Source organism: Paramisgurnus dabryanus, chromosome 5, assembly GCF_030506205.2.
Source record: "Paramisgurnus dabryanus chromosome 5, PD_genome_1.1, whole genome shotgun sequence".
In the NCBI taxonomy this organism is placed as follows: Eukaryota; Metazoa; Chordata; class Actinopteri; order Cypriniformes; family Cobitidae; genus Paramisgurnus; species Paramisgurnus dabryanus.
Genome location: NC_133341.1, coordinates 41057817 through 41083842, shown reverse-complemented (window position 1 = coordinate 41083842; position 26026 = coordinate 41057817). Strand labels below are relative to the sequence as shown.

The 26026-nt window shown below is 37.0% G+C and overlaps 1 protein-coding gene across 2 annotated transcripts; it reads right to left on the bottom strand.

Moving 5' to 3' along the window:
* Positions 1–1696: 1696 nt before the first annotated feature.
* Positions 1697–24510, bottom strand: akap10 (A kinase (PRKA) anchor protein 10). 2 transcript variants are annotated; one of them, XM_065284204.2, is made up of 15 exons: positions 24271–24510; positions 22954–23001; positions 21012–21194; positions 15293–15865; positions 11983–12081; positions 11355–11439; positions 11075–11198; positions 8329–8465; positions 8073–8217; positions 7716–7886; positions 5228–5343; positions 5031–5110; positions 4607–4659; positions 4410–4505; positions 1697–2705 (listed from the first exon to the last, which is right to left on the bottom strand). In XM_065284204.2, exons 1-15 carry the CDS (start codon positions 24290–24292, stop codon positions 2700–2702), a joined length of 1938 nt encoding a protein of 645 aa, XP_065140276.1. In that variant the 5' UTR covers positions 24293–24510; the 3' UTR covers positions 1697–2699. The 2 variants fall into 2 exon arrangements, with proteins under 2 accessions (XP_065140276.1, XP_065140275.1); XM_065284203.2 differs by having other exon boundaries at positions 5031–5113; positions 24271–24509.
* Between the last annotated feature and the right edge of the window lie 1516 nt (positions 24511–26026).

Below are 26026 nucleotides of genomic sequence, written 5' to 3'. Positions count from 1 at the left end.
TAGCTCAAAATATCATATAGATACATTTATTATAACACTTGTTTTTTGGGTGTGTCCTGTTAAATGCAAATCTCTGCATTAAATGGCAGTGCTGTGGTTGGATAGTGCAGATTAAGGGGCGGTATTATCCCCTTCTGACATCACAAGGGGAGCCAAATTTCAATGACCTGTTTCTAGGTTGATAGAAGCACTGGGGACCCAATTATAGAACTTAGGGGGCGTGCACACCAAAGGTTTTACGCCCGCGGCCGGCGCATGTTTTCAATTGTTTCCAATGGAAGCTTGGCGTTTTCAAATAAGCCAGCAGCTAGCGGTTTTCTTTCTCGCTGAAACCGGCGCTCAGAGTTTTTTCCACGCTCAGCTGCGAGAGTTAAAAAAGGTTAAACTTTGGATGAAAAGCTCCGCTCTTGAATGTCAGTTTTCACGCGGCCGTCCAATCACAGTGGAGGAGGGGCGGGACAAGTATCACAGCAACCAACCGTCTCACAGCTGACGTATCAGAGCTACCAAAGCGCAAGCTAGCACTCGGCTGAAAAACAGCTGGCATTTGGCGTTTTCCAGGCGTTTTCAGCCACGTTTAAAAGTTTTGGTGTGCTGAACCCCTTAAACGTGGAAAAAGTCAGATTTGAATGATATGTCCCCTTTAAATCACTTTGGGGCTTATCCTAGTCCCAGACTAAAATGCATGTTTGAGCTGCCTCATTTTATAAACATCTTGCACTGATGTATCTTAACATATATCAGTGCCATTGTTTTGTCTCAAGATGCACACCAGTATTGTTTTTTGCACGGTATGTTTGCAAAAAATGACTTAAATGTCTTATAACCAAGGCCTAGTCTTGGATTAATCTAAACTCTGCCTTGGAAACTACCCCTACATGTAAGTTTTTTGTATGATTTTTTTGTATATTAGCCATTAAGAAATCAACAAACTAGTGTGCTCCAAAACATATACAACATAAAAGCATACACAACTTACAGTCACATCATCTCACTTCACATCAATCCGCACCTCAACTTCCAGACTGCAAGATGAACTTGGGTATTTTAAAAAGGGGAGTGGCCACTAAACATGCCCCACCTCCATACCATAACAGTAACTATTTCCAGTAACTATTAACCTGTTTCCACTTTTGTGTCTTTAAACGCTCGTTTTTTGAGGTTGACAGCTTAAAAAACTTATCTCTGGGTTTTATGGCTTCTTAGCTGTACACCTTGTCACACAGCAGATTTTAGGTTTTATTCTGTTTTTAAGTTTAATCTGTAAATAAGTTTTTATAAGCTGTCGACCCCAAAAAACAAGCATTTAAAGACACAAAAGTGGAAACAGGCAACTTTTCATAGTACTCGTATTAGTAGAACTGCGTCCACTAGGGGGAAACGTAGTCGGCGATCCACTTTTTTCTCCTTAAAGGCTGGGTTTTACGACTCGATAGCTTATAAAAACTTATTTCTGGGTTCTTTGGCTTGTTAGCTGTACATATTGTCACACAGCAGCTTTTAAGCATTATTCTGTTTTTTGTTATAAGCCAGAAATGACATGGAGGCGGCTTCTCGCAATACAAAGTCAATGGAGACGGTTGGATTGTTTTCTCCCGGTGGGCGTGGTTTTAAAATTTGCATAACTGCGCTCTGTCTCTATAACTGGACCTGTCTAGTAATAAATCTATAATAAATGACAAAAACCACATCTGGAGACATTTCAACAATATATGTATTTAAATCAAACACATTTAAATATATTATAGATTAAGTACACATATATGTCAGAAAACATATTAGTGGTACATAGTACCAAAAGTCTTTTGCCTGTTTCTTGCCCACATCTCAATGAGGTCCAAAGCAATGACTCGAACAAGTACACGTTTCAACAGGAACAGTCATCATTGAGATCTACTCTGACAGAGTCTTGACATATCATACAAAAAAAGACAATCACCATAAAAAAAAGATAAACATTAATATATGGTGGTAAACCAGGAATCCACATTTATAAAGGAGATAGACAACCCTAGCGGTCTGTGGAGTATTTCTACAGTCTGCACTGATCTAGGATCAGACCGGGAGAGGGTTCTAAGAAGGAATTCAAGGGAGCAGTCCAAAACCATTTGCCAGGGTTTGTTAGTTGCCATTCCAGTTGACTCAAATCCACTATGGCATACAGCAAAACTGTACATAGTCACCCTGGGTTTCTTCTTTTGTTTTTCATATACTAAAAAAGACCTGATGACTTCATAACTATACTTAAAAAGGGAGTGAATGAAAAGGATAAAAGAGAGATGACATAAGAGCTAAGATAATAAGAACGGTTTTGGATTCCTGTGCACTTCCTGTCAGTCGAACACAATGGCGAGGCAGGAGCGTTTTGAAATTCCTCAGCTTGTGTCGGTATTCTCGCAGCTTTCTTCATTATGATCCATTTGTGTACAGGTTTGTTTAAATATGTGGTTCGCTCTTTATCGTAATAAACAAAAGTCCTTCAGAGCGCTCGGAAAGGATTGGGCGGATCATATGGTTGCTTTTTGGCTACTAGTGGGCACATCCCAAACATCCACACACACACAAACACATGCAGGAAACACGGAATGCCGTTTGCTATCCTCGCTGATTAGTTAAAATCAGCCGTGATCTTCAGGTCGTTCTCTGTCTGCAGCCGTTGCGTCGTCAGGGAGCGTACGAGCGGGTTCCAGAGGAGATGGTCATAGCTGTAAAAACAAAAAATGTTAGGTTCATGACACGTTCTGAAGATTTAGACATTTAAAGGTGTTAAACGAATTAAAACAAAAACTTAAAAAGCACTTTTGTTATATATGAAGCTGAGCAGCCACAAAGGTTTCACTACTTAGTTTATCCTGTTAAACACTGTTTTGGTCATATCATTTACTGTACGATTATGATTAGCGGTACAATGGCAAAAAAATTGTAGATTACATACAAAGTCAATGCAAACGACACAAATAAGGCGTGATTGCAGAAAACGCGCAACATTCGCCTCAATCACGTCTTTGCGCAAGTTCGCCCATAAAATTTCAACTCGAGTGCGAAATTTGTGTGACGCGTTATAGGAATTTATTGACAAATCTGGTTTGACACGTCCGCAGGTGACATGAAAAATAAGTAATCCAACGAGCAATCTAGAGCGAGCAACGCAATGCAAATATTTTCGTTCCATTGACTTCCATTCATACGGTTGCGAAACGCAATTCGCTACGTACCAAAGTTCAAATTTGGTGAATTCTGACTTGCGAATTCGTATCATGTGGAGATATGTGACCAGTACAAAAATGGTACTTCACGGCATGACCTTTCTCTCTAATGAAAAACAAAGATGGACAAAGCCAAAAAACTCCAAAACGCCCATATTCGCAGTAATGTCTGAAAGATCTTTGCAGTCTAGCGTGACCGCCCTTTTCTTGATATACCTCTTTTCTGATATATTAGCTAGTGCAACATAAACAAAAAAGTGTGAGTTTTCCTCAAAAAATAAGCTTTTTTGGAAATAACAGAAATCAAAAAAAAACCTACCATTTTCCTTACAGAATTTGCATGTATGCCATCTCTTATGTAAGGAATTTAAAAAAATTCTCCTTTCCAACGCTCTTTCTGATGTTGCATTCTGAATAGTTGAAAAGTATTTTTAACTGGCAGCAGCGCCGGCGCACGTGTATTAGAGCACGCTTGCCGCATGCCTACAGTCAAAACAACGTATTTGCGTGCGCAAAATGTGATCTGCCCCTAATGCTGCATACACACCAAAAGTAGGGATGCACCGATAGGATTTTTTAGGTCGATGCCGATTTAAACATCGGCATGTAACTTTGTATGTAATCTACTCACGCAAAATCGTTGAATTCGCGTTTGGTGTGTACGCCCCATGAGGCTGCTGAATTTTTGCCTCGATGCCTCATGAGGCAATGACTTGGGAGGCATGAAGGCAGCTCCGGAAACGCATTCAGACAGCCTTTTATAGGCAAGTAACGGAATTCTGTTTAAAATATAAGCAGAGAGCACCTGTGGTAATCCCATATTTTGAAATACAAATTTTTTTCGCTAGAAATTCAACCAATAGGTGTAAAAAGTAAATATATAATCTTATTTACCCTAAATTTGTGCTCCAGCCACTTTCTTGGCCACTATTTAATTTTTTCAAACTCTACCAATCACATTCCCAGCGCACGCGACAAATAAGACGATAAATATATCCCAGGAGACAGGAAGTTTTCCAAACACTGGGATGTGCCTTGATGCCTTAAGGCAGCATTTTAGAGGTTTCGGACACATTGTTAGATACATGGTGCCCTATATGGGTATAGAGCAATAAGGTAAAGAATAAAATAATTTGCATTTTAATTCTGCAATTAAACAAAAAACAAGAAAATGCTAAGACAAAAAAACTGAATGATATATACTTTTGTTGACTTCACTTCAGGACTGCCATGTTGTCCTTGTTGCATGACATCGTTGACGATCATTTTTGCAATCTTCCATGCCATTTCCTCTTGAGCCTGCAAAACACACAGTGCTGCTGTTAACAACGTCCTCTATTCTACATACGGCAATACACAAAAAAGAAGCCAAATGTAATATAAAGATAATAAATGTCCACCTCATCCGAGTCTCCTTGGACCCATTTCTTCATTGCTTGTGAAAACATAGAACCTGAGAGGAAGGAAATGGAGAAGGAGATGGAGTGAGCTGGACGTAGCTGTGAATCCTGTTTCCAATTGCAATCATTTCTTCATCACAATCACCCCACATCACCTGCTACTTATCGCCATGGCAACAAACTCCCTGCTTTTAAATGGAGTGCTGCGGAGCACTTCAGTATAAGTCACAACAAAAAAGCCGATTCACATAATCCACAACACGTGCAAGAGTGAAACGCACAACAGGAGAAGGTCCTCGGGAGCAAATGATGGTGCCTTTTATACAATAAAACCCGGAGGTAAAGGATCCTGCGTCTTATTTACTAACTGTGCATACAGTTAACGTATTTGGCGTAAAGCCTGTGCTACTGCATTTTGTCCTACCTTTGGATTTCTTCACATCTGGTTCTGGTTCAGCCTCTCTAATGAACTGGCCCAGTTCATTCACCTTTCCAAAGGTCATTCTTCTGAAGAGAAACACAACCCACCTAAGTCCACTTGAAGCTTCAACTGAACCGAGTGTTGTGTTTGTGATATGCTTATGGTGGATGGGATGAAAGTGATGTAGAGGTCAGACTCACCCAGCGTATGGTCTCTGGTAAAGAGATTCTGGATCCAGACTGGCAATGTCCACTGTTATCGCCTCGTCAAAGTTCTTCAGGATCTTGATGGCCGCTTTTCTAGTACCTTGCTGCGACTAGAAGTAAAAAGCAATAGTGCTTTACCAATAAAGTACTTAAATAATGCCATGTTCACTAGGAACAAAAAATATATATACATTTTCGACTTGTTTTTGGGCCACCTTTTTTTCTCTCTTCATTTACTATTTACAGTGTTTGTATATTTAAATAAAACCAAACATATAAATAGAACTCCATCAAACCAAAAAATCAAACCAAGTGAGTTTGGTTTATATTTAAAGTTCCTGGAAAGTCAGATATTTTGGGTTTGTCACACCACAGAAAATTAGAATGATCAACTTTAAAATACTGCTACAACCTGAATGGATGCTCGCGATTGTGTTACGCTGCGTAGATTTCGCAGCATTTAACATTGGGTCAGGTGATTTTTTTCCCTCAAGGTTAATATTTTCAGCTTGCCCGGAGGACGCATTTGAAGCAAATAGCATGTGTCTTTGCATGGACTTTGTATGTAATATGCTCGTGCAAATCATTTCATTCGCGTTTGGTGTGTACACAACATTAATGCTATGTATGCACCAAACGTGAAGCTTCATATTCAAAGCTCTAGATTAATCGCGGGGTTTAACTTCGTTTCATGCTAATTTTTTGCTTAAGTTGAATTTTTTCAACTTGCACGGGAGACGCGTTTGAAGCAAATAGCAGGTGTTAGCGGCAATCGCGCCGCAAATTCCGCATCACTTCGCACACATTTGCATATATTCATGTCTTTGCATTGACTTTGTATGTATTCTACTTGTGCAAATAGTTTCTTTTGCGTTTAGTGTGTACACAACAATAATGCTGTGCACACACCAAACGCAAAGCTTTGTGTTCCTCGCTCTAGATAACTCGCAGGATTTAACATTGGGTCAGGCATTTTTTTCTTCAAGTTACATTTTTTCTACTTGCACGAAAGACGCAATTGAAGCAAATAGTGCATGTTAGCGGCAATCGCGCCACCCAATTTACATCCCCCCCACAAATTTGCATCTATGTGTGGTTTTTTTTATTGACTTTGTATGTAATCTGCTCATGCAAATTGTTTCATTGCGTTTGGTGTGTACACAACATTAATGCTACATACACACCAAACACAAAGCTTCATATTCCAAGCTCTAGATTATTCGCGGGATTTAACTTCGTGTCATGCAAATTTTTTGCTTAAGTTGAATTTTTTCAACTTGCATGGGAGACGCATTTGAAGCAAATAGCAGGTGTTAGCGGCAATCGCCCCGCAAAATCTGCATCACTTCGCACACATTTGCATATATTCGTGTCTTTGCGTTGACTTTGTTTGTAATCTACTCATGCAAATAGGTTAATTTGCGTTTGGTGCGTACACAACATTAATAATATGTATGCACCAAACGTGAAGCTTCATATTCAAAGCTCTAGATTATTCGCGGGATTTAATTTCGTGTCATGCAAATTTTTCGCTTAAATTGAATTTTTTCAACTTGCATGGGAGACACGTTTGAAGCAAATAGCAGGTGTTAGCAGCAATCGCGCCGCAAAATCCGCATCACTTCGCACACATTTGCATATATTCATTTTTTCAACTTGCATGGGAGACGCATTTGAAGCAAATAGCATTAAGATAACTCGTGGGATTTAACTTCGTGTCATGCAATTTTATCGCACGAGTTGAATATTTTCAACTTGCGTGGAGGTCACGTTTCAAGCGAATAGCACATGTTAGCAGCAATCGTGCCACCCTAATCGCATTACCCCACACAAATTTGCATCTACTGCTTCTTTGCATTATATACACAACATTAATGCTCCGTACACAACAAATGCGAAGCAGCGTATTTCTCGCTCTAGATAACTACCAGGATTTAACTTCATGTCATGCAAATTTTTCGCTAGAAATGAATATTTTTAACAGAAAACGCCTTTGAAGCAAATAGCGCGTGTTAGCGGCAATCAAACATGAAGCATCGTATTCCTCGGTCTAGATTACACACGGATTTTACTTCAACTTCGCCAATATTTTTCTTGAGTTGAATATTTTCAACTTTACTTTCCCAGCACCCAATTTGCGTCATTTGCATTGAAATTTTTCTTGGGATCTACTGTTGTCTGACCCAAAGTTTACATGACTGCATTCTGTGGAAACCTCTCAAGCTGAAGACTTCTACAGTCCGATTGGTTGCCGTTGAACCGCATCATAGTTCTTTAACATAATGATCACTTGATTTTAACTTTCCACGACGCTCGTGCTTGAGACTTTTTATATACATCACTTACAAATATGACAGCGTTTCTGATGGACAGTCAAATATAGTTTACTCACAAAAGCATTTAAAATCTATATGTTTACACATCACCATTTCAATTAACAAAATGTCTGAAGATACTTTTTCATTGAAAGTCGAGTAATCACCTGGGCTTGTGACCCCTCCGTGCCACTTGAGTTGCGGTCTCCTTCCGGGGTCCAGCCCTGGCTAAAAGTGTTGCCGTTTCCCCCGACAAACTCATCCACCCGCACGGAGTTGATTAGGTCGCTTAAATACTTGTAGTAAAGGTTGCTGGACAGAAATCCTGGCATGTAAACCTAAGATAACATGAAAACAATTAAAACTTTATAAAATGCTGTCCATATAAAAAATACGTAAACATTGATATAAACATGAAAGCAAATGCGTACAGCTGAGTCATTCACAATAATCCTGGGAACATTGGTTAGGATGGTAAATGGGTAACTTTGGATTTTAAGTTGACTTAAACCATTGTAACCCACCTTATCCATGGTGGTCCAGGCCTGTCTTAGAGGAGTGTTGAAGCAGTCTGGTAGAGGTCCACCCTCTCGACAGATATTAGACTCGATCTCCATTCGTACAGTGTCACCAAAACCCAAAGGATTTGTGGCTTGGAGTGAAAAATACCTTTACAGACCACAAAAAAAAAATGACACACTCTCCAGATATATCTTTTCAATACATCCAGATATATCTAAAATATGCCACATTTTATGTTGAGTCTGAGAAATATCATACTTGTCATAAAGGATCATGGCGTCATTTTGTGCCTCCTGTCCGTCGTACTGGCCCTTCTTGGCAGCCAGCTGATCTTGAAAGTTTTCTCCAGCCATCCAGAACTGCAGCACATTCATTGCATCTTCCTTCTCCATGAACTACACAAACACACACACACACACTTAAATTAAGTTGCAATTCCACTTTTAAATACTTTGGCACTTTTACGAGTAGGACCAAAATTCAATCAATTTATACACAAACTTGCACTTTTGAACCATGCTGCCGTTTAGTAGCATGTTATGGGCAGATTGTGAAACTCAGCATCTTTCATTTGCTCATACAGCTTCATGCATAAATTCAACTCAAAAGCTTAAGCTCTAAGAGGCTACATGTATTTTAAATGATAAAATAATGTAACTGAAAAAACGTAAAGAGATTTGCATAAATTGTAACATACAAACATTTACGCTTTCAATCACAATTTTTTATTGACTTCAGAAACGGTATGTACATTTTACATCATGGTTACAGTGACCAAAATCACCACGATTATCAATATTACACAGAAATGTAAAATAAGTACAAATGCAAACCAAATAAAAAATTGATTTTACATGCAAGTGCACTGTTCGCATAAACATCAAATAAGTAGCATTATCATTAATCATGGCGCATATGGGGTCGTGATATAAATGTTCATCCAGTTCAGATAAAACAAAAGTAAATCAGATTTTCATATAAACACAGGACAAATCAGCAAGTCATCTTTTTGCTTATGTTGTTAGAAATCGGGTGTACTTTATAACCCAGGAGAAAGCTGCACGACACCTGCGCTCACAGCAATCGCGGAAGAAACAAAGAAAGTAGAAAGGAGCTTTAAACTCCTAAAGTAAACGTGTGAATTTTTTTTTGATTTAAATTCAGTCAGTGAAGCACTGTCATCACAAACACATGGGAGCAGACATGAGAAAATGCGTTTGTCTCACATTTTAGCCAAAATTGGTTGATGATGGACACGGGCTTTCCAGCCGTGACACTGGAATGGTTAAACTGTAATTAAAAAAATGATGCAGTAATACTAACCATTGGACATTTTTAGCGCAGTTACACCATTAAATCAGAAATCTTTACATCTCTAGTCCTGATAATATTGGTGGTTGTACAAATTTTTCTATTGTGTGTTAAGAGTGAATGAATCTGCTCGAAAGCACGTTGGGACGGATCACAAATCGTAAACATGTTAAATATTTATGAGCAGAAATCCTGTTGTGTGGGGGAACCCCAAGGACAAACTCGCACACACACACTGTAGATTGTCATGTTTGGCAAGATGTGTTGTTATGTTGGGTGGGATTTTAACCTACATAACTTAAGTGCAGTAGGTTTAACGAAGTTTAAATACGAGTAGGGGTGTCCTCGACTAAGGATTTACATATTTGATCAGAATTGTCGAATCTTTCCATAGTCGACCGATAGTCGAATCATCTTTGTTTGTGTGCATGGGTTGGGAGGGGGCCAGACCAGGTACAAATCGGTAACTTTTATTTTCTTTCACAAGCAGCACACATAAACAACTTTCTGATAAAGTGACCAAAACTGTCTTTCAAGTGATGAACGAAGACAAAACTTACGATGCATTTATATATATATTTTTAAGGTAAAATGTAAAGCAACATAAACATTTGTATAATTATTACTCATAACATTTTAAAGCCACGATCTACAGAACATCACACAAAAACATTTTGATAACAAAGGTGATCCTGCCTTGGAAACCCAGTGATTTTATTTATTTTGGAGATTTAGCGCATCAAGGCAAAAAAAAGACAAATGAGAAATTACATATAATTTATGATTGTTACTGTAAATGATAAAAACTAAACTTTATATAAAATTCATTAAACGTTAATTTATAACAAAAAAAACACTGAAATTAATGATTTTATAGACACTACGCGTTATTATTTAGCACAGAAATACCTGCTTGCTTGCTTTGACATTGATCATCTCTCTATTCACTTTAGATACAGAAAGACCAGATGATATTATTTATCTCTGGAATCTCTTTTCTATCATTTGAAATATTAAATCACAAGAAAGACAGTCGTGTCAGGCATAAATATAGGTTTGGTGCAGATATTTTCCATTTCATCACCGATTTAAAGAAAGGCTTACCTGTTTTGTAGTTTAACTTTTGACAAGATAACCACTCTGTTTTAAATACATTTTAAAACTTATACCCATTGAAAAACATCCGTTTTTTAATGTTTAGTTTGATGAACTCCTAAATATTTATCCGAACGGGCTAAATTGCATGCGCAAGCATGGCCAGCACGCAATAGCGCAACATTACGCACAACGAAAAACAATCCAAAATGTACCGACGTAAATTAGATCAGAATTTACGGTTATAATAAATAATTTTTTTAATAAAATAAGGTCAGAAGTAACAAAGTGCAGAACAAATATGTGCAAAATGCCTCAAGTGCACAGAAACAAAACACAAGCCAAATAGATAAATCAGATAACCCAGAGTGATTTATAAATACAATAAAATAAAGAAATTATTAAAAGAACGAAAGTATAGCCAGAATTACCAGCTTTGTCTTTTAAATATAGAAACAAAGAGGCAATGGTTTATTAACATAGAAACCTCTTATGGACGTGTAGCCCTGTCCTGTGGGTTGTTGGATTTATTAACGAATTTTAAAATAAATGACGTTAACACCCCTAAACATATAAATATTTAATGTAATGTAATCACCTCAGAGAAGTAAAAGAGGGCAGATTCGGAGAACAGGATGTCAGCCAAGTACACAGAACCGCTGGTCAACACCTCGATCTGGTACTTACAGAAATAATGGCTGCGCAAGAATTCACTAAAGTGCCTGCAAAACAGATCATTAAACACACGTGTCGGTAATTACACGCTTCATAAACGCTTTCACATACAGAAGCTCAGGTTTCAAGGCCTAATATGAAGTATGTAAACCATACCTACTGATTATCAATACTTAAGGTATTCAGAGAACAAAGTTACTCACTGTTGGTCGACGATAGAGAACACGACAGATTGTGCAATGACAAAGCAGTTTGGGTCCACCTGCCCATCCTCTCCACAGATTTTCGCTGAAACAAAAATAACTTAGTCCTATCCAGCATTCAACAAATATTTAGGGGCGATTTCCCGGAAAGGGATTATCCTAATCCCATGCATGTTTGAGTTGCCTAATTTAAAAACATCTTTCATTGACATCTCTTAAAATATATATCAGTGCTATTGTTTTGTCTCAAGATACACACCAGTATTGTATTTGGTAAGGTATTTTTGTAAAAACTACTTTATAAGTAAGGCCTAGTCCTGGATTAATCTAAACCCTGTCCGGGAAACTACCCCTTAATGTCTAAAACACATAAGACATTAATACTTAATCAATGCTTGTTATGGGCAATCTTTACGAGCCATTTTGAAAATAAATTGCACAGGGATTTAAAATTCAAAACATGTTTTTCAATAACACAATGCTTTCCAAGTACAAATCCATAAAAGCATTTCGTATAATTAGCACCACGTTAAACCAACAAATGTAATTATTGTTTTTTGTTTAAACATTACAGTTCTTTTTAATCTGTCTTTAAATGAAGAGGTCATGTGACTAGGAATTCCCTTACCCACAATGTCATTGCGTATTTGTTCGGTGATGGGAATTGGTCTAGCAGCATCTGGAGATATGTACTTCGTGAAAATGCTAACTGCATCTCTCTCTATACCTACAAAACAAAGGGAATGGAGAGAAAGAGAAAGAGAGAGAGAGAGAGAGAGAGAGAGAGAGAGAGAGAGATCAAAAATAAACTCTGATACTGGGTGGGCTTGTTTAAAATTATTATTATACATTAACTCATTCCCCGCCAGCCTTTTTTTTTTAAGTTGCCCGCCAGCATTTTTTGTGATTCGGGACGGGTTCGGGTCAAAAATATAAGCAAATGAGTCGGGTCAGACCGCGGGCTTAATATTTTACGCTCAGTGAAAAAATAATTAATCATCAGTGCTGTTCACCGTAAAGAAAGTCTGGTTTGGCTGCTGCGTGCAACGTGCATCATGGAGGGGGGATAGCAATAAGTTCCGGGGCGGATCAGCAATGGTCCAGACCGGAGCTGCCGGCTTCGGAGCTGCCCCGGAGCTTATTGCCATCACTGCGTGCACGCCTGTCGCCTGGAGAAGAAGAGTTGGAGAAAAGTAAACTTGCCGCAGGTGAATTCACCGTTGCTTGCTACTACAGGAGGAGAAGCTGCTGGCTGGGTACATGTTTGAGTTCTTTTTATTTGATTTGATTACTTTATTAATCCCAAAGGGAAATTTAGAATGTCACTGCAGCAAGTCTCATACAACAGTAAAAAGACAAAAAAAAAAATATTTATTTATTATTGTGTGATTTTTATTTAAGGCATATTTATATAGCCTATATTTAAAGTTTATTGTTTCAGTTGTTTGTATTGTTAAAAGGCGTGAACATTAAAGGTTTATTTGAATTCCCGTATAATAACTGATAAAATAGTCCCCTGCTATTGGAAGATAATAAGGGGACTATTTCGATTGTTGCGTAATATCATTTCCCCTCCTGCAGCCATGTTACGGCAGTAAAGTCCTTGATTATTACACCAGAATGTGAATATAGTTCCTAGCCATATCTGCCTAGAAAATCACAACTTTTAATTTTCCGTCGGTCTTAGCAGCACACAATGTAACTACAGAAGAGTCAAGTTTTAAATAGGACAAATACCCAAACTCTTTGGTTATTTTTGAGCGCAATGCTAATGGTCTAATCAGATTCAATGGATTATGCTAAGCTATGCTAAAAGTGGTAGCGCCAGACCCAGAGATCAGCTAAATGGATTCCAAAATGGTAAAAATAAAATGTTTAAGTCTAGGGGAGCTGGAAAAATTAGCATTTTTCAAAAAAGTGGAGTGTCCCTTTAAGACACAAAATGCTCTGAGCAGTGAAGCCACATGCTGATAGGACCTCACTCTCTCTCTTTCTCTCTAAGCTCTTTCCATTCACTGCTTTTATGGCTGGAGCTTCTCTGTATGAGCCATTAATGAATACTCATCTCCTGACTTCAGACGTAATACAGACACTTCTGTTCATTGAAGTCCGCGATCAAGACGTAAATGGGATCGTTTCCCAAGCGCTCACAATAAAAACCAATGTTGCGCACATATTAAAAGTCATTGTCTGATACCAAAGGAATATGTTGCCCAGCACGTGTAATGGTAAAAGGCCACGAACCATGAAGAATTAAGCACAGAATGTTCTTGTGGATGTTAAGGAACGTTGTGTTAAAAATATGAAAGAAGCATAATCTTCTTTGCGTTGCTATGCACAACATGCATAGAGAGTAATCCCGTTTAAATATTTAAAACTCACAAACACACGCTGTTTCGGCTTATCTCATGGTAATCTTGAATACCTATAGAGTAGTATTACATCCTTCATATATCCAAAGAGTCCTTAGATTCATAAAAGATAGATCAGCTGTACCGACTCCTTTACCGTACCACGGGCAGAGCGAGTCACGAGCAAGCAACACGCACAAAACATTATCCCACTATCTCTGGAAAACGTATGTTTCACTATGTTTGTGTCGTTTACATTATATGCACTTACGCGACGACTCCCAAACAAAACACAGACATTTGATGCATTTTTACTTACTGCCTGCGACTCATGACCTAGTTGGAACCGCCCCATTTCAACATAATGCTGTGTTCTTTGGGAAGCTGCACAAGCTTAAATATCCCTCACAAACAACAACACACTTCTCTAGTGACGTTAATTTCGTGTTAGCTCTTGGTTGGTGTGTGCATGCGCCCATATAAGAACTAAAGGGCCATTCACATTATAATTATAACTATTAAAAATATAGTTTTAACAATTGTTTTATTTTAAAGAGAATAGCAGAGTTTACTTCACAACTATAATGATTAGAGGTCGACAGATTTTACCAATACCGATAACTAAGTTGGTCCTTACTTGCCGATAACCAATGAATTGACCGATAGTTTTCAATACGATAGCCTTCTCTAGTTATTTACTGAAAAAATAGATAAATCATGGATAAATGTAACCTAACTGGATATAAACTACTAATGCAAATCCATTGTAATAATCATGACATTAAACATTTGGGTTGGATTTATCTGCGTGTATTTTTGAGTAACTGTTACTATACTGAGGTACTATAAATATTAGCGTCCTGTCAGCCTTGAAGACAAACTAACGCAGCATCTATTCAGCAAATTAATTATTTCATAATGATATAAAGCAATGGCCGCACTCGGAAAAACTATTGGTATGGAATTTTTGCAGATAGCCGATTGTTATACCAATGAACCGATTAATCAGTCTACCTCGAATAACAATAAGGAACGATATCGTTGAGATCACTTGCTGAGCATTTTTGTGTTTTCAACTTATATTCGACAAACCATTGACGAATCTAAAGTATAGATCACGTTATATTTATTGTTATAATTTCAACAGCCCTTAACACTGTACTTGTGCACTGATATTGCCAATAAAATAAATAAAGCAAGATTATTACGTATGAATCTTTAACGTTCGAAAAAAACTTTCAGATAATTGTACAAACCCTGGCGAAGTGCATTCGGCACGTCATACGTTCAAATGCTTTTTTAATACTTTGCCTATGTTTAGCATGAGGAATCCAACTCTTGCTGTCTGGATGTTCTGTATTGCCCATCACTGTGTGAATTCTGCTGCCATTTGTGCCAATTTCAAATCGGCCATCAGTATGAATTTCTTAAATTTAAATTGCCTAATTTCATTCTAGTAAATTAGTACCTGAACTAAGTATAGGACGTAAACCTATAAATATCAGTTAAAGGGATGCAGAAACCAATAATGAACAATAATAATTGGACAATAATGAAGTTCCTGTAATTAGATCAGTAAATACTCACTTTTCATAAGCTTCTCAGAGAGCTCATGTAGACCACCAGTAGTTTGACCTTTAACTGGAGTGCCCGTCCTGGAGGTGGACTGTCTGGTGGGCGTTTCTGACCGTAGCGTAGGCTGCAGCCGAGGGGTTCCCGGCCGGACCGACCCTTCTGAGCTAATGGAGTTCCTGTGGCCCATCTGAGCCCCAGTTTGCGAGTTAGTGTCCTGGGGACTGGGGGTAAGAGGTCTGGAGGGAGTCCGGGATAGAAAAGGGTCCTCGCCGTCATCTTCGTCCACAGCAGAGGTGCCGGCGGCGTCGTAGGGGGAGTCTGGCGAGTCGGGAGATCCCGAAGCAGTCGCAGGCTCAGCCAAGGTGCTCTGCTTGACTGAGTTAAGGCTGTGCGCTCTGACCCTGGACCAGCTGATTGAACGAAAGCTCTCAGCCTCAAACCAGAAGCGGACCAGGTGCTCAGCCGAGCGGGTCTCCATAAACTGTACGAAGTAGGGCATGGCCACATTATCCCGCAAGATCTGGTCTAAAGTTTTAGAAAGGCGAGAGCGAGTCTCCTGAACGTGGTAGTTCACACTGGAACGACCTGAAAAACGAACACGATCTTGATTTAAACAAACCTAGTAACCATAGTGTATTAGAAGCAAAGACTTTACAACAAAATATCCATCAACCTGGAGTCTCGCTACTACCTAAATCCCACCCAGTAACAGTCCATTGCTTACAGTAATATTCAGCAGCAGTAGACTTTGTTCTATAAACACAATAAGTCTTATAATAGAGCCGTGACTTCTTTTGAATTGATCAAAACGCCACACCTTTCTCTTTCAACACCACAGGACATCAGGATGAACAAAGCTAAACTTCACAGAATAAGTAAAAAAATATGTAACAGAGGGTACACTACACAATCCATGAAAAGCAGTCATGGGCAAAAAAATCTATTGTTTTCTGCATATCAGAGATTTGATGTTAGATCAATTGTCCATATCGAAGTCACCTTGCAGCATTCTCTTGGCATCCTGTTGCAACACTGGTTTGTCAGCAGCACATACGTTTCAATGTTTCATTGCAATAGAGGACATTAAAACAAAACAATAAAACATTCTTTCTGAGGGCTGAGATGATCGTGCTTTGCATGACATTTAAGTCAAGCATGAAGCCCAAACCCACTACACTTTCCCCCGGTTTCACAGACAAGGCTAGTCCTAGACTAAAACACATTTTTGGACTGTCTCAACCAAAAATAACTTGCAGACCTTAAAATATGCCCGTGCCATTAAATTGTCTCACAATACATACCAGTAATATTTTTTACATGCTTAAACATTTTACATTTATCTAAGCCCTAGTCCTGGCTTTAGCTGAGCCTTCTCTATGAAACCGGGCCAAGATGGTTTGACACATGGCAAAGTTTACAATATAATTTGTAATATAAATGCACAAGTCAATAAATCTATAAGTTTTTAGGCTAATGGTACCGAATTACTTGGAGAGAAAACAATGCAAAATCTTAAAAGCAACATAATAAATTACATTAATAAATTTAGCCTGATTTTGTACTATAAAGATTTTTAGCTTTGTGAAATTATTTTATGGACAATTAAGTACCTACAGTTAATCTTATTCTTACGAATTTCCATGGGATAATCACTGAACGTTTTGCTCATTTTTCCATGGCATTCTCACGGATCTCCGCATATTTCTACTGCATACTTTCTTTTCCGTGGCATTCACTGAAAAAACGAACTTTTTGGTGTAGTAATATTTATTAGATTAACTCTCATAATTTCTACATAATAATATTAACATTTATTGAGAACTAGATTTTCCTAAGTAAAATGATGATAAATACACAATTAATTCATGTAAAAAATGAACTGTGTGGGAATAGTAAGTCTTATTAGATATTTTCTTGTATTATTTAACTGTTTTATAGTCACTGCACATAGTCCTAAAATAATTAAGTAAATTTTAAATCCATTTAACTAAAAAATTTTACTTACATTTATTTGCACATGTTGTAAGGAATACCCACAATTCTTAGCGCCTGAATATTTTTATTTTTTAAGCTTTATCACATAATAAGAACTGATAAGAACTTTAACTACTTAAATATTTGTTAGCAAAATGTCATAAAGGTTTAAGCTCTTATATTATTGATATTGTTTTGTTGTAAATAATAATTTTCTGAAGTCACCGTTCAGGTGATCAGTGTTTCTTTACATGAACCCTGTTCAGAACATTGTATTGTAATTCTCTCCACAGTGCTAATAATGCATGTCAGAAACACAGTTTGTGTGTGTTTCTGTTCCTAATCAAGTTTATTCAATGACTGACTTGTTGTCAGTCATGAATTTTGTGTTATAATGCCATTTATAACACTAAAAATAACTAGGTCCATAGAAATATGTAAAGAAAATAACAAACAGAAAATACGATTTATTTAATATTATTAGGACATGCTTCAATTTTCAAAAAAAACCTAATAGACTTTACCTAAACGATTAAAATAAATCTAACTTCTAAATAAAATAAGTAACATTTAATTAATTATTTAACATATGTTTTATTATGCAATTTTAAGTAAATTTTATTTGATTTTAGTAGGTAAGTTTTACTTATAAAAAAGCAGTAAATTTTACTTAAAAAAAGTTCGTGCAAATTGTTACGAGGATTTTTTTAAGTAAATTTTACAAGTTGTTTTTTTCAGTGTTCTCACGGATTTGTTACTCAACTGCTTTTTCCTATTTTCTTACCATTGTCGCTTCGGTTTAGGGTTAGATTTACATAAAATGACATCCCTACCCAAACTCAACTCTAACCCCAACGCCAGGCGACAATTGATTAAAATTTAGAAAATATAAAAGAATACATCTGAAAAAATAGTATAAACCAATACTTAAAGTGACATTCTAACGCAAACACCAAATCTAACCCTAAACCGAAGCAACAATGGTTTGAAAATAGGAAAAAGCAGTTGAGTAACCAATCCGTAAGAATGCCACGGAAAAATTAGCAAAAAATTCCGTGACTATCCCACGGAACTTTGTGAGATCATGTTGCTCAGAAAGAAAGGTAGACAAAGGGGCAGTACCTTTACAAAAAGTAGGGCTGCACGATTATTGGCACAATTATAATCAAGGTTATTTGGGAGGGGGTTATAATCGTGATTATTTTAAATGCTTACTCCGTGACTTTGAAAACATGCATTTATTTAACCTTTTTATTAAGTAAGTGTTGCAATAGGATACACATGTCAAAGCAGTGGTGCCTTCAAAGTGCCTTACAAACATCGGTCCGGCAGCACGCAATTTATAGATTTTAATTGCACAATAATCGTTTACCTCAATTATCTTATTTTTGTAATTGCTTAAATTAAACATATAAATTGAAAATAAAAAAGATGAACTGCACAGCCCTAACAAAAGTACAACTTTTGTAACTGTCTCCTGAGAATGTTGGTGTAATGCGTTTTCCCCAAGGATTACTTTAATAATATTGCAATAAAACTGTTCAATTTAAAGTTGTAAAACTGAGAAAATAATTAGTACTTTTGCTAAGAGTTTATTGTGTATTTCTAAAGAGATTTCATAATAGTGTTTTCCTTCACAAGTATTGAGATGTTTTGCACACAAACACTGTGAATTTTTCAAACCTTTTTGTGCTAACAGGTTCCTAAGAAAAAAACTACAGACAATATTTATTTTCCTAAATCAAAATCAATGTTTAACAATATTAAGGGTAGTAAATTATTTGTATTTTCCTAAATCAAAAAACCCTATTGAAAAAACTCATTTGAATGGAGTCCAGTCAGCATAGAAATCAACTGATAACGGAACAACTTTAATTTTTATAGCAAGTTTTAGGGATGCTCCGATCGTAGATCGGTATCGATCGATCGATCAAATTAAATGACTCGATCGACATTCGCTAAACTTGCCGATCTCATGAACCAAACTTTTTATTTATTTTGTCATCATAGGGCTCCTGAATGCGGGTGCAACTGGAGACCATTTTTACGCAGTGCGAGCATTTTTACAACCCATTGCTCATGTGCGAACTGCAAATTTGGATTTCCCTCTTTGCCTTTACAGAGATATGTGTATTTTCTGTGAGGGAGCACATCAGTCTTAACATGCAGCGTAACGCATCTTCACATCCCCATTAAACAGCGTATACAACACTATCATGGACATTGCATCTTCATGCAAAAAGTTTTGACAGTTTAAACTTTCATTTTACCTTGCAGCTGCTCTTGTCCGTGGCACGTACACCCGATGCACGCGCACAGACACAGCCTGTCATTCAAGAGCAAATATCTCCCTCTCACATCTTAATGGAAAACACCACAGTTTTTCAATATTTTACTATGTTCTTATCTCAACTTAGACGAATTAACACATACTTATCTTTTTTCAATGCGTGCAGTTAATCTTTGTACAGTGCGTCGTGAATGTGTTAGCATTTAGCCCACCCCCACTCGTTTTTATAAAAAATGAGAACTATATTGTATGGCGGAAAAGCACTTAGTTTGCAGCACTTCGACCTCAGGCGCAGTAATATAGATGGAGGTTTGAGCGAAAGGGGGAGGAGTCAGGAGTGATGATGTTACTGCAGGTCGAGGTCGAAGTGCTGCAAACTAAGTGCTCTTCCGCCATACAATATAGTTCTTATTTTTTAACCCCTTAAAAAATCGCCACGTTTTATTTTGTGCCACCATACTTACTCGTTTAACTACTCATCAGTCTTTAAATAGGAAAAACATGGAAGTGTTTGGTGGCTTCTAAATTCTAAGGAATGAATGGGGCTAGGCTAAATGCTAACACATTCACAAAGCGATGTACAAAGATTAAGTGCACACATTGAAAAAAGATAGGCATGTATTAATTCATCTAAGTTGAGGTAAGAACATAGTAAAATATAAAAAAACGGTGATGTTTTCCTTTAAAGCTGCAGTAACCCAATTAATTTGTCAATACACATTAAAGAAAAAAAAATTTACTTACTGCTCATGTTTTACTTACTAAGAATGCATCTATATTTAATTCATACACTAAAGACTGTGCAGTGTTTTATTTTCAGTACTTTTGACAGACATAAGACATATAAAATTGCTCTTTGTAGAATAAATATTTGTTTATTTGCTTTTTATTTGATTATCTAATAAAACAATTATATACCAGATTCAATAATATAACTAAGGCAACATCTGTAGTATTACTTCATCTAGAAAAAGGGTTAACAGTTACAGTCATCAAAGAGCTTACATATTAGCTTGAAGAATCAGTAAACGGCAATGGTATCGGCCGAACATGACGACAAGAAATCAGTACTCGGTATCGGCTGCAAAAATACTGAACGAAGCATCCCTAGTGCTTTTCCATCTTGATTGATTGTATTTATCACTCTGTAGAATAATGCATGTGTGCAGGAGTGTAATGTTTCCTTACAAAGTAACATCGCCATCTACTGGCCTGGTATATTAGTGGTATACGCAGAACCGTATTGACAGCGTTGTCATGTGTATGTGAAATGTTTAAAAAAAGTAAAGGAAACTTTTCATCGTTAACGTAGCTCAAGTTAGCAGATTTGAGGTAAACGCTCTGCCCAAAACACAAAGTCACACGTCAAACCACATGCAAGCATACAAAGCACATACAAGTCATTTAGGCAAACGTTCATATATTTTTTAACCAATATTTAACAGTATGAATCCATAATTTGCATACCTAGGTCTCCAAAGTGTTCCGCCTCCATGTGGCTAGGCTGTTTCTTGAGGATGGCAGTGCGGCCACGGGCAAAGGAATCCATGTTGGCTGAGATTGCACTGATAGCCACATGGCTGGGCCCTGCTGCTTCAAATATACCATGATTACGGCCGCTGGGAGAGGGGGAGTGGGGTGACACTGGGGCTGGAGAAAACAGAGAAGAAACATTATTACACTAAACTAAATTGGCATCCATTTATGCATTCAGTCGTTCTTTTAATTCTTGTGCACTGGTTTAGGTTCTTCATTGTTAAAGGAAGGTAAACATTCAGATAAAATGTTAAAGGATTACTCCACTTTCATAAAAAATCTGGATAATTTACTCACCCCCATGTCATTCAAGATGATTATGTCTTTATTTCTTCAGTCGAGAAGAAATTAAGGTTTTATATTCCATATAGTGAACATTAGTGGACCTCAACAGTTTAACAGTTTAAACTCTAAACAATCCCAACTGAAGCATAAGGGTCTTATCTAGCAAAAAATAATAATAATTTGCACCTTAAAAATAAGTACTTTTAACCACAACTTTTCGTAAGATTGTGTTGGCATAGCGAGTGTAACGCCACCTTTCCACTGTACACGACATTCGGACACCACTGTCAGAGTTTGCCCCCTTGTGGCAGTCGTAATGAGGTTTCAGTTTAATTGTAACATGGAAAAGAAGCTTATTCCAGCGCAGGTGGCTTCATTCCAATATTTACCATAGTGAAACACATATATTAATGTTTATTCTACAACTTGCTTGAAATGCATATAACTTTACATATAACTGGGCAAAAAAAATTTGATTAATTGTTTTTTATATATATACACGTGGTCGATTCAAAATCGATTCTCAAAGGCCACGAATCGATTTTCTTTTTTATGAAATAACCTGATCCTGTTTGATCAAGGAATGCGACTGTTCTGACTTTTTTCAGTATACATTTTTCATCTTGCATCAAAATTGTATTGTATTTAACAATTAACATAATTGTATGCATTTAAAATTAGAGATGGGTTCTGTTTAAATGTACCCAAGTGTACCTAAAATAAAAGAGTTTAACATACAGTTTACATCATAAAAATGACACAATGAAGATGCCAAATGTTACAAGTCTCAATTTAAAAAAAATGTAACATTTATTGAACTTAAAAAAACTATATTTAACAAATAGTAAAAACAGGTGAGGGTGCTATGGAACCATGAAATGCACTCTCCACAATGACGAGGAACTATCAGCAAAGGATATTGATTTCTAGCACTTTACTACTACAAATATATATAGGGGTGGTTTCCCGGACAGGAATTATATTAAACTAGGATTAGAGCTTAGTTTAATTAGCCACGTATCGGCTGATGCCGATACACATAGAACTCACAAATATCGGCCCGATATATCGACCGGCCGATATATCGGTCTATCTCTAGTGTGCAGTGAAAAAAAGCGGCTTTTTTGCTAAAATGATGATCGTTTTGCTAGATAAAACTCTTATGCCTCAATTGGGATCGTTTAGAGCCCTTTAAAGCTGCATTGAAACTGTAAACTGTTGAGGTCCACTAAAGTCCACTATATGGAAAAAAATCCTGGAATGTTTTTCTCATTTTTTTGACTGATCAAACAAAGACATAAACATCTTATATGACTTTTTTTTTAATGAAAGTGTAGTAATCCTACAGAAACTATCGACTTGATGCACATTAAACTAGATCTGGCCTTTACTTGTACATTCCAGTAAATCTGTTCAAATGTTATCAAAATCGGAAGGTATTTGATGCACCCAAAATAGGACTCGCATTACAAACATCATTTAGGCTACATAAAAACAACCACCATGAAAATGTTTATGAGTCTGATCTCTAATGCATTTCCTCTACTTAAACAGCAAGACAGGCAGTTTAGCATGACAGGATGCTCACTTTTGCTGGCTTTGGGATCTGCTGGTCGCTCAGGTTCCTTTCCTTTAGCTGTGATGAAAGAAGATAGAAAATATATAAAAACGACAAAAACATCCAGCACATCTTAACAAACACTTCCCCGGTCTCTTTGAAACTTATTAAAAATATGCAATGAAAAACAACCGAGTGCGTACAATGAGAAGCATGCTTACTCCTGAACTTTTCCTATGTTGTATTTGTTGGTTTAATTTGCATGGGGTGAGGCCTTGGTATTGTTTGTCTACAAAAACACAAATGAGGCAAACCGGCCTCTTATGATAGAAAACCCATATTATTCTTCCCAATTGTAATAGCCTGTCCAGCCCAGTTTTCCATGCATTGAAAATATTTAACATTGATCCCTAATCCCCGGTGTGATCATATCATACACAAACACACAGTGCGGTGAGAGAAGAAAAAACTAAATATAAAAATGAGACTACACCCATGTCACTGAGAACAAAGAAAGATACGGTTCAATTGAAACAGGACAGGTCTAAGAGGGCATCTTTGCTTCCCCTTGGGATAAGCCACACTAAATTACTACAAGTTGTGACGTCACATGTTACATGTGTATGATCCTCACGTTGTAAAGCCTTACTAGTGTGCCTTTAAATGTTAAATAAATACAATCCATGTCCATTGAAACCGATTTCATGATGTAGCAATAAAGTATACTAGTATTTAAAGCACGTGTTTCGACGTTTGACTAGTTAAAACATCAAAACAGTAATTTTTTTAATTAAAAAAAAAAAAATGCAATACGTGAACAAGTGATAAATATCGGTATCGGATTTAACATTAAGACAAGATATTCAATGCTCCCTCATTTGTGAATCGCTCTTGAAAAAAAAGCAAATGCATAAATAAATATTTAGATTGTATCAGACAATAGTTTAGTAAGACTGATATCTGCCAAAAAGATCATATCGGTGCATCTCTTTACCAATTGCAGTGGCTAGTACCTGACAGACGTTACTTTATTATTTTGGTGATTTTTGTTAAGACAGAATGTATTTTAGGAAGTTATTTCAACAGGAACGGAAGTGTGCATGTAGTTTGATGGGGGTATCATTTGTTTTTTCGTAAATTGACTCGTAAATTGCATTTGACACAGGGATGACCGACATCCCTACAGCTCCGTTTGATGAGGACAGCGATGAATAATATGCAGTTTGTTAGCAAAGTACGAATTAAATATAATTGAATCCCAGATTAGCGTGGACATGAGTTTAACATCGGTCCAAAAGCTCGTGGTGTCCAGCGATCGTCCCATCATCGAGCCGGGCACTTCCTTACCTTTCCGCCTGAAGAACGACATGATGAATGTGAAGCTGTGAACGCTCGCTCAGCTCAGAGACAACATCCCGCGATCTCCCGTCTCCCTTCATTCATAACAGTCTTTCACACGCAGCTGTCGCACTGACCATCAACATTTGGGTTCATTGAGAAAACCGAACAATTTCCAGTCTCTTCTCAACTAGCCCGGTCGCCATGTTGTCAATAAACGCCTCACTTCCGGAGTGTCTGCGGCACGGCGGCAGCTTCTGCTGGAATTGTGGGAAAAGGCCTGACAAATGAAAAGACTTCATTCCAACACATATCAAAGAGAGCAATATTGAATACTTTATTTTTATACAAATGAAAAATACCTAAATATTAAAGGGAAAGTTGGCCCGCATTCTTTATGTATATTGTAAAGCGAATGTACAGCTTGTGCAGCTGACATTACGCTAATATAAAACATTTTTTTAAAGGTGCCGTGTGTAACTTTTAGAAAGATCTAATGGCATAAATGCAATATAATATACATAACTATGGTATATTATAAGATGACCAGATTAAATAGTTAAATATTATTGAAATCATATTTGTTATTATCTACTAATTAAAAATGGGGAACCCTGTTTTTGAATTTATTTCTCTAAATCAATTTTTTGTTTTCCATTTTACAATGCACAGATATGACATCAAGTGTCATTAAAGTTATTTTTAAGCTATTACTTCAGCCAGTGCCGGCCGGAGCCTATTAGGGGCCGTAAGCAGAATTTGTTTGGGGGCCCCCCTCACCAATTTTTTTATAAAAAAATAAAGAAATTGCAAACATTAATAAAAAGAACAAAGTTGCACATTAAAGGTGCAGTGTGTAATTTTTAGAAGGATCTCTTGACAGAAATGCAAACTAATATACAAAACTATATTATCAGAGGTAGGGGTGGGCCGATCCAATACTTTGGATTGGATATATGGTCGATCCGGACCTTTTTCGCTGGATCGGGGAACGGAAAAACGGAGCCGATCCAAATCCGATACCGTGCGTTACTTGTGGTGTTCATGCTACAGAAAAGTCAAATTATTATAAAAGCACCATAAATGTTATTATACACTATATTCAAAATCTTCCTAAAATATTCAACAGCCTTATGCGAAAAACAAATGCATATATGAAGATATTTAAGGACACAAAAACTGAATGGTTTGGTGCTCGCCGAGTTAATACACTGGAGTAGCGTGAATTAAATATGTCATACGCACACACACACACACACACACACACACACACACACACAAAAGCTGTATTTTAAACATCTGATTAAAAAGTCTTTCATGTTGTGACAGTTTGCGCAATTAAGTAAAAATGTACTTGAACTATTGATTTGCTCAGTCGTATGTCCACTCAAAAACTTAACTTGTATCTCATTTTTTTTTTTAATTCACTTGACATGATATTCTCCTGATTTATGCAACATGTTTTGGGTGTATATGTGTGCGTATATATATTTATGTGTTTATACACACACAATTCTAAATGGATCAAGAAAAATATTAGTATTGGATCGGGATGGGTATATACTCAGAATACAGGTAATCGAAATCGTATTGGTAATAGAAAAAGTGGATCGGCCCAGCTCTAATCAGAGGTGTATGAAGACCTTTCATAATAAATTGTTATTTTTTTATTACCTTAGAATGAGACGTTTTTTATCTACATACTGAGGGTCCCCTTACATGGAAGTCGCCATTTTATGCCACCATGTTTCTACAGAACCCCTTA

Bases quoted from the DNA above. Each gene is read 5' to 3' on its own strand.
- akap10 (XM_065284203.2), bottom strand. From the start codon at position 24,292: ATGTCGTTCTTCAGGCGGAAAG. The intron at 12,082-15,292 runs GTGAGTATTTAC...TTTGTTTTGTAG, and splicing joins CTCTGAGAAGCTTATGAAAA to GTATAGAGAGAGATGCAGTT. The intron at 11,440-11,982 runs GTAAGGGAATTC...TTTTTGTTTCAG, and splicing joins AATACGCAATGACATTGTGG to CGAAAATCTGTGGAGAGGAT.